Here is a 10693-nt window from a genome sequence, read left to right on the forward strand (position 1 = left end):
ATATACATATATGTATGTATAGATATATATATATATATACATACATATATATATACACACATATATACATATATGTATGTATAGATATATATATATATATACATACATATATATATACACACATATATACATATATGTATGTATAGATATATATAGATATATATATATACATATATATCTATATATACATACATTCATATATATACATACATAGTGTGTGATTTGCAAATTTACATGAGAATTATATATATATATGATATTGTATAAAGAAAAGTAAGAGATATGCAATTAACAGATATAAAATAATATATATATAAAAGTAAAAATATACATACATATACATATTAGTAAATATATATACATATGTACAGATTTTTTTAAGGGAAAATCTATGCTTTTGAGGAACTAATTCAGATGATGTGCCATATTTTTCGAATGGCAGATGAACGCATACCGAAACAGCTGTTTTATGGTGACCTTGCAGAGGGGAAACGCTATCGGTGTAAGCCTAAGTAAAAGGTTTATGGATGGCATAAGGACTACTATGAAGTCATTTGGAATGGTTCCAGAAGGTATAGAAACCTTTACTTCGGATCGATTTGGCTGGCGAACAAAAATGTGGAGTGGAGTGAAAGTATTTGAAGAGGCCAGGTTAACGCAAAGAAGACTCAAAAGAGATCTAAGGAAGAATGTAACCATCGAGAAGGTGAATAACATTGACCTTTCTGTGTGCACAGTCTGTGACAGACCATACCTGCGAACGCATGGAAAATGAACCTCCACCAACTATTCTGCCTATATGCCTGCGCACACCTTTGAATTCAGTGTATGACAAAAGGTTTGCAAATCTAACGGAGGCTTCAAAAGACCTTTTAAGATCCACAAAGAGCAGAATTTATTTGCAGCTCTTGGTGGTTCAAATCGGAGGTGCAATCTATGTGGGTGTCTTTTCAGAAGATTGTCTGGTTTAAAAAGCCACATCAGGTGCCATGATGGTGCTAAGGTGTAGGCGCAGGAGGTGGTCAAACTTTGCATAAGGCGTAGCCAACCACCATATATATACATATATATGTAATTTAATGTATATATCAATATTATCTTGGTTGAAAGACTTCGCTAATGCAAATATGTTAATAGTTACCAGGGTAGCAAAAATCACACAAAAACTGGGATATTATACCCGGTTAATGAGTAGAAATTCCATGTTAAAGTGATGTATTTTGAGTAGATATAAAGAATAAAAATAAATGGAGCAAAACAAACCCGGATATATATATGTATGTATGTATGTATGTATGTATATATATGTATGTATGTATGTGTATTTTTTCAAAGTGTACAGACAACAAGGAAAAAATATATAAATAATTACCAGCAAATCTCTGCCTGCCTGCCTGCCTGCCTGCTTCCCTCCCTCCCTCCCTCCCTCTCGATCTCTATCTATTTATCGCTCGCTATCTCTGTCTCTCGCTCTATCTCTCACTCTATGGAGCTCCCTATCTCTCTCTCTCTATCTATCTATATACATATATATGTGTGTGTGTGTGTGTGCATCACTAGTAATAAAGCAAGAATACAAATAAAGCACTACAACACAAATTGAAATAAATAGCAAGGAAAATCGTGTTTTGATGCTCCTGCCAATTTGGAATATTTTAAGACAAGTTACATATCAAGAAAAATATGTCGGAGAGAAAACTAGCAGTTTAGCTGAAATTAAGTCTATGTTGAAAGATTTTATTTAATAAATATCTCGAAGTTGATAATTCAATATATGCAAAAAATATTGCATGGGAAAATGATAGTAATTATAATTATTCTTGATTATGTTTAGCAAAGTCTATAAAGCCGTACGTTTACCTGAAGCACTTAGAAATGCTTACACAAAAACTGCAGATACGCCAATACTCATTAGAGTGTAGCAATCTACGATAAATACTTTTCAAGTAATGAATTAGCTAATGGAATAAACACGCACTAAAAAATGCTCATGCGCTCATACATACATACATACTTAAATAAATATATGCATTTATGTATATGTACATGATTATATATGTATGTATGTATATGTGTATGCATATATGTATGTATATATATGTATGTATATGTATATGTACGTATGTATATTTATATATGTATGTGTATGTATATGTATATGTATGTGTATGTATATATATATGTATGTATATGTATGTGTATGTATATATATATGTATGTATATGTATGTGTATGTATATATGTATGTATATATATATATGTATGTGTATATATATCTATGTGCATATATGTATCTATGTGTATATATATATGTATGTATATATATATACATGTATATGTGCGTGTGTGTGTGTATTAAAGTTTTAACGTGGTTGGTATTCACTCTTTTAATTAAATATTGAAATAGAGAAAATGCAAGGGAAATTAATTTTGGCGGTAAGGACTAAACCCCTTGTTTCATTATATTTGAAAAGAAATTCTGATGTGTAGGATTGCGCAAGTTCACCCCTCTTCCCCCCACACACATATGCACATATACGCACGCGGATACACATGGATGGACTCTCATTTTGGAAGTATGTTAAAGCTTTTATTATTTTGGAATGAAGGACACAAACATAGGTGCTGAGCCAGTGACTAAACTTATAGCATTTTGTTGGGATTAATCCACTGAATTGACAGCAAAATAATTGCTTCTCTAAGAGTCGTTTACCTTTTAAAGCGTAAAAACAAAACCGACGTATATGACAGGTACGTAAAATATATTTCTGTCTATTTCTTTCTCTATTCATTCGGATAAGCTATAGAAATTTTTGCGTGCACGTGCACACAAAAATAAAACTTTTCCAGACATTTAGCTGTTGTTTTTAGCATATCGAGTTCCGTAATGAGGGCTTCACATGCCGTAGTCCTCTTGCTGTTTCACTAGAAATTTACGCATGCGAAAAACGGACAAGACAGACATTCATTTTCACTTTTAGACAGCGGAATGTGGTGTGGATCAAATTTGGAGATTTTCATAAAGAATTTGAAACCAAATTGTTTTCCCCCATGTTCTTAATCTCTGTTTTTAACCACGTAGACTGAAACAAAAAGAAAAAAAAATCGATAAACAAGGTTAAAAATGAATTATATTCGTTTGTTGGGGGTGGACTAAAATTTTGAATAGTTTTTTTTTTTTTAATTTTTACTAGGATATTCAGGATATGCGTCTTCGAAAAGATAATGAAAAAAAAAATCGGAAACAATCTAGAAACATGAGTTTAAACCATCGTTCCCCAGAAGCAGCTGTTGTATTTGTTATAATTTCTTCAAACCAAGGTGATGAACTGGCAGAAACGTTAGCACGCCGGGCGAAATGTTAGAGGTATTTCGTCTGTCTTTACGTTCCGAGTTCAAATTCCACCGAGGTCGACTTTGCTTTCATCCTTTCGACTTCGATAAATTAAGTACGAGTTGCGTACTGGATTTGATCTAATTGGCTGGCCCCCTCCACAAAAATGTTTGTTCTTGTGACTAGAATAGAAAATAATATTTTCTGCAACCCCTTTAATTCTTAATACCATTTTGTATGTAAACACACATACGCACACATATATGAATATACTCATATGAATGTGTGTTTGTGTGTGTATATATACTAATGTATATACAGATACATATATATTTGTGTATATATATTTATGCATGCAAATATGCCTTCACATGTATTTTCCTTTATTTTCTGTTATATAATATGATTATGATTATTCATTACGAAAATGAGGAACCGAGACGGAAAATGAGTTTCTGTAAAAGCTCTGGGCGTTCCAAAATGTATTTCTTTGCATGATGGAATTTGCTTTCTGTAATCCGGTTCTTTTACCGTTAGTTTATGATGAGATGGAAGAAATAATATTTCACGCAGACACACAGAAAATGGAATAAATTAGTTTGCACTAAACTGAAAGATGTTTGTAGGGTAGGTGATTTTTCGTAAAAGTTACCAATTTGGGGTCATTGTTTCTGGATAGGAAGTGCGAAAATTCTGGACCTTTAGAGCTGCACGGGCGTGGTTTCCACATCCATTTTGTCAGCTGTGATATGAATTTCTTGTACAAGAGTATGCAGCTGTCGCTAAACACACTGTAGCATTTATATTAATTTTTTCTCCAACAGGGTACTATTACAGGATAATATGTGACTGTTTATATCTTCGAATGTCTTCTCAAGGGCACAATGAGGAAAGCTTCCCCAAGTTTCCATAACGATCTAAAGGATGAAGTGGAAGCTAAGGACGGTTACTTGGAGCAAACTGTTACTCCCAGTCCTAATCTAGTTGACATCTGGTTGCTACTCTTATCTTTGATTAGATTATTGCGTTTCTTCACATGCAAACTGTCAAATGTAGGTGAACACAGTATGTATATATAAATATATATATATATATATATATATATATATATATATACATATACATTTCTATATTATATGCATATAATAATATAGGTTTAATCAAAATATTAAATGTGGTACTTAAAATGTTTGAGGCACCAGAATTTGGTAGGGTAAAAACCAATTTGGTGAATTAAATTTGAAGAAAGCAACAAAAATTCAATAGGTTATAGCAGTACGTATGTTTCCTACAAACTTCATTTATTCATGTAATGAGAACACTACATAACATGTGTAATGATAGTTATACCAGAGTTACTTCAGTAGCTTGGGATTCAAATGGTCATAGATGTATAATATCTGCACCCAGATGAAAATAAGATACTGAAATCTACATGGAGTTGGGTAGGTGTTTTCAAGAAGCATCTTGTTATTCTGTTGTCAGAGATCCCAGGTCAATATATATATCACCACATGAAACTCAAACTAAGCAATTTCTGTCTCTCTTCCTCTCCAAAAATTAAACACAAAGAAGGGCCATTGAAGGGGTGCGAATACAGGCAGTGCCCGACCATGGCATTATGATTTAGACACAAAACACGTAAAAGAATTGTATACTGACTGTGTGGTAAGAAGCATGCTTCCAAACCACACACTGCGTTTCACTTTCGGAAAGTGTCTTTTTCTATAGCCTCGGGCCAACTAAAGCCTTGTGAGTGTATATATGTGAAGGGATATATGTGTCTGTGTGTTTTTTTGTCTGGGTCTGTCCCCGAACCCATTACTTAACAGTCAATGTATGTGTGTCCACATAACTTAGCGGTTCGGCGTAACAAACAGATAGGAAATTATCAGGCTTACAAAAGAAGTACTTGGGTCTATTCACGTGACTAAAACTTCAAGTCTATAGTACTCTAACCTGGCCGTAAGCAAACGTCTGTAACAAGTCTTTTGGACCAGTTTCTACATAAATTTCAATACATTCTTTGTTTACCACCTCAATCATGTTTTTTTTTGTTTAACATATTACCCCCCCCCCCATATTTGTCTTCTGTATTAAAAGCTCATTATACATCATCATCGATGTTTTCTTTACAAATTCCGTATTCTCTTAAGTTGTATCATCTAAATTTAATTTTTGTTTTCATTTCTTAATTTTCTATACCCGCACCCACACACACACGCACGTACATGAAAGAAGTATATTGTGTATATACATCAAGCATCCATTTTATTAATTTATTACCCTTTGTGTGCTGGAGTGTGTAGAGTTTTCTTACATTTTTCTTTTTTGCAGTTTTTTGACACCGGTTACTTTACAAGATCTGTTTTATGTAGAAAGTTATTTCCAATAAATATTCTTCAAGTAAACATTTTATTTAATTTTTAGGAATATATTTTCAGGAATTCCCTTTAGTTTTACAGAATTTGAACATCAACGCAATATAGTTTTATATTTTTCTCCTCATCTATTTTTTTAACCTTCATACAATTTTCATCTTTGTAACGTATTATTAATAACCTTTCCAGCCTTTTATCTGTAACTTTTTTTTACTCTAAACCTCACTTTAACATTATTTCTGGTGTGTATCCTATTTACTTATAATTTTTCATTGTATAGTCTATTAATTTACATTGACCTATCACTCTATTATCCTTTCTACTTTTACTCGATTCACTCATTAGACTGCAGTCATGCTGGGGCACCGCCTTGAAGAATTTCAGTCGAGTGAATCGAACTTGGTATTGATTTTCCTTCAATACCAGGTAATTATTCTGAGTCTTTTGTGCTGAAGCACTAAATTATAGTGACCTAATCATATCAACAGTCGGTAAACAAACAAACACACACACACACACATCGGAAATCTTTCGGTTACGGTCTACCAAATTCCCTCACATGTCTTTGTTCTGTCCGAGGTTATAGTAGAATTCACTCGCCCAAGGTGCCACACAGTGGGACTGATCGCAGAAGCATGTAACTGAGAGACAGACCTCTTACTACACTGTCAGGCCTGCGTCTATGTTATAATTATATTCACTGTACGTCTATCTGTTAGACTTCTCTCTAGATACGAATATAACGTGCACCAGAAACAAAATCGGTCTGACATTAAATTTCGCTAAAGCTACCAAATATTTCAGGATTTTATTCATTTCACAGCTTACTTGCCAAATTAAATGAGTTAACTTCCATGTGATCGGTAACGTATATTATATCTTAATCTATTATCATTATATGCATTACATTTAAAATTTTCTTCCTAAATGCTATTTATCACCACACACACACACACACGCACGCACACGCACATGCACGCACACACACACATGCGCGTGTATATATATGTGCCTATTGAGTTCCTGAAATAGCAGAAATTACTCACGTAGGATTAAAATTTATCTAGTGATGTTCTTTGCAGAATTAGTGTGTTCAAATTCAGTTATATTTCTCTATCAGTAAAAGTTTGCCTATCGCATAGATTCATCTCCGAGAAAAGAAGATACTACTATAAAGCAATAATTTAGTCTTTAAATGTATTTCTTTTCAGTATATTCATGGTAGACTGAAGAAGAAATGGCATACAATTGTGTTCTAAGTAACTGTTTATTTATGATTTTCTTGACAAGAATTGTTGATTATTCCAGTTGTGCAACGCATTCTATACATATTTTTACATGAGGGACCCGTTCATGGGTCGATAAAGTATTTGCTGTTAGTGAAGAAGATTTATGATAGACAATAACTGACTCTTACAACAAGCATCTGTGATCTTTTCAGTGCCAAATAAAATACTTCTGGTATGCAGTTCCGTGGCTTTGAATATTTAACTCAGTATTCGATTTCATAAGCACCAATGAACACAGATTGCTTCAATTGTGGGCTCTCCTCAAATACGATAAATAGCATCCGATTTCGAATAAATTTCTATTTTACCACCTTGTAAAAAATGGATTCATTGAACCATGTCCAACGTGGGCATTACCATAATGAAAGACTGAAAGGTGTCGTTTGGAAGGCCGTTTCTGATTTTCCTTTTTACGTAATATTTTGTGTTGAGGGAATGCAAAAGGCGATTAAACAAATCATAATATATTGTAGTATTTGCTACCAGTTCACAATTATATGGACAGCGATATGATGTTGACAATTAACTATCCTATACTGGAACTCATTTGGTACGCCATCGTGCGTAGAATCAATAAAATATACTAATTAATTTGTATCTTAGCTCATCTGCAATAATTAAAAACTACAGAAGGATTATAAGTTCAGTGAAGTCATAAGTCAGGCTTATTCGGAACACATAAAACCATATATGATCTCACTCAATCACGCTGCTTTTAATTTTCCTTTTATAGTAATTGCATCGATATTTGATATCACATATCTAGCAGTACATAAAGTGACTGGCTTTGTGAGGAAGCGTGTTTAAACTATACACTATTCATCTCGGTTGAGAGACGGCTTCAAGTCAGGTAGAATGATACAGGATCTCACTTCCTGACCACTTCTCATTTTACTTGTACACTAATTACCAAATGCACACTACAATATTATTTATGCACAAGAAAGTGGTGATATATCAAAAACACTTTCTAGGGGAATATGTTTTTAGGAGAAATATGTTTTTATGGGGAATATGGATGTGACTAAACTGAAGAACAAAGCACAAAAATGATGAAAAATAAACTCTTTCGGTTGTTAAATACATTTATTTAAACACTGCCTTAAACCCTTAGTTTTCTTAAGAACAAAATTAAAAAAAGCTGTTTTACATGGAAGAAATAAATTCCTATTAGTTTATATGTAATTATGCAAATATGCTAACTACTAAAATCTACATCGACTGAAGATCGATTACATTATATTGATTAGTATTAATACATAGCTAGGTTGACTGAGATAACTTATGTGGGTCTAACATCAACAAAGTTGAATGGAATTATACGTGATCAACAAACATTAACTCATCGTTTATTCGCTTCGTAATGTTAATGTAAAACATATTAAATACCGAACAAGCCTCGGTAAATCTTTGCAGATGATCAATGAATTATTTTCTAGTGTGTGTTGCATATATTTCATAAGACAGAAATAGCAGAAACTATACCTCAAGATCATTAATATATGCCGATCCTGAATATTAACATATTCACCTCTAGTTTATTCAAATCAGTATCTCCAGATAATTTGACTGTATACCAAACGTTGAGTATATTGTCTCTTCAGAATATTAAATAAAATCCACACCATTAGCTCAGAAAAAAATACTTCTCATTACTGCAATTCTGTCGATGGATCAATAAAAACAATCCCACGAGATCATAAGATGTAGTTCTACACGTTCCAAAATCTATATCTCGAGATTATTAAATCTGTTTTATACATATCATTTAACTACTTAAATTTAGTTAGTAATATTCTTTTCTACATAATGCACAAGGCCTGAAATCTTTAGAGACGAAACCAATCGATTACATCGACACCATTGTATAGCCAATACATAATTTATCAACTCTGAAAGGACGAACGGCAAAGTCGACCTCGGTGGAATTAGTACTTAAATGTATACGAAATGCCGTTAAGTTCTTTGCCAGGTGTGATATTGCAATTCATCGAGGCGGCGAGTTGGCTGAACCGTTAGCACGCCGGATAAAATGCTGATTACATTCGGAGTTCAAATTCCGCCATGTTCGACCTTGCCTTTTATCTTTTCAAGGTAGATAAAATAAGTACCGGTTGAGTATCAGGGTGGATGTAATCAAATCACTCCACACCTAGATATTGCTGGCCTTGTACCAACATTTGAAACCAATGTTGCTACGCATTTACCAATCCATCTTCTTACAGCTCACAATTCCTGGTAGCAGAATCCCTCATCGTCTCGATTTAGTTTCATTCTCAAATCTGACCAACAGAGAATTTTTATATTTTCCAATCATCACATTCTCCTTTGTCTCCTGCCAGTTGATTCCGCTAGAAGAATTCGATTCTTACCTATGACATTCGTAGCACATGTACATAGTACCAGAACTGTAGCCTCTGAATGTAGAGGAAATACCTACATATTGTTTGTTAAAATATGTCCTTCATGGTCATTGAATTCTGTTCGTCAATATGATGCTCGCATGTTACAGAAGGAAAAGAAATCAACTTCGTCGAACTGAATATATCTAGATTCTAGACGATTCCATGGAGATGTTTGATGTTATCAACACGGTGTGACACATTGATTCCCGCAACGACGACCAAGCTACAGAAATGTAGAGCAGAAGATCATATGGACAGTGGTCGCACAACATCTCTCAAGGGAGTTGGGGGGGGGGTAAATAACCGACAGAATAATTTTATAGGAAGAATAAAATATCGAAATTTACATAGAATAAAGCTGACTCTGACCAGCATTTCGGAATGTATAATTTTGTCAGCCACATCAAAGATTGGTTCTCTTATTTTATATTCAATATAATGGTATTCTTCTATCAATGGAGATATTTGTAGCAACTTGATCGTTTGTAGCGTGATTGCGTAGATAGCATAGATAGACGGTAGTCATATTAATCAAACTGGCAAATCATCTGAGACTTATTTCTAAAAAGACTGATTAATTATCAACCGTGGCTCGTAATTACTCAAACGCCTTCCAGTCATATCGTCCCTTATTGAATTCTATTAGGAAGAATAGCAAGAAGTTTTTGAAATATTCATAAAAAGAATAATGGAGAAACAATGACGAACACTATCACCATCACCGTCATCGTCATGGCCCCCTCGATACCGTCATTGTCGACGTTGTCGTCGCCGGCGTCTTCATCGTCAACATTATCTGTTAGAACACTAACAAAAATATGAGTATTAGTAATATCATCAGTGATACCACGATAGCGAAGGCAACGGCAGCCATTGGTACGGGAGCACTCTCGGTACATTTCCACATATACGTATAGACGCACCTAAATCCATGCATGCCTCCATCCATCCATACATACATACATATGTGTGTGTGTGTGTGTGTGTGTGTGTGTGTGTGCATATACATACACACACACGTGTGTGTGTGTGTGTGTATATATATATATATGTATACACAAACATGTGCATACGCGTATGTGTTCACCTATGCGTGTATATGTATGTTTGTGTGTGTGAGTGTGTGGGTGTATATGTATATATATATGTATGTATATATATATGTATGTATATATATATATATATGTATATATTTATGTATATATTTATGTATGTATATATATATATATTTATGTATATATTTATGTATGTATGTATATATATATATATATATGTATATATTTA

At 33.5% G+C, this 10693-nt stretch overlaps 1 protein-coding gene across 1 annotated transcript in view; it reads right to left on the bottom strand.

Annotated features, from left to right (window-relative positions):
• Positions 1 to 10693, bottom strand: part of LOC128250531 (uncharacterized) — a 74082-nt gene that overhangs the window by 43618 nt on the left and 19771 nt on the right. The window contains exons 3-4 of the mRNA XM_052975771.1: positions 10429 to 10496; positions 7 to 178 (exon numbers count right to left, since the gene is read on the bottom strand). Coding sequence (XP_052831731.1) covers positions 7 to 178; positions 10429 to 10496 — 240 coding nt within the window. The remainder of the gene's footprint in view (positions 1 to 6; positions 179 to 10428; positions 10497 to 10693) is intronic.

Source organism: Octopus bimaculoides, chromosome 22 (assembly GCF_001194135.2).
Source record: "Octopus bimaculoides isolate UCB-OBI-ISO-001 chromosome 22, ASM119413v2, whole genome shotgun sequence".
Lineage (NCBI taxonomy): Eukaryota > Metazoa > Mollusca > Cephalopoda > Octopoda > Octopodidae > Octopus > Octopus bimaculoides.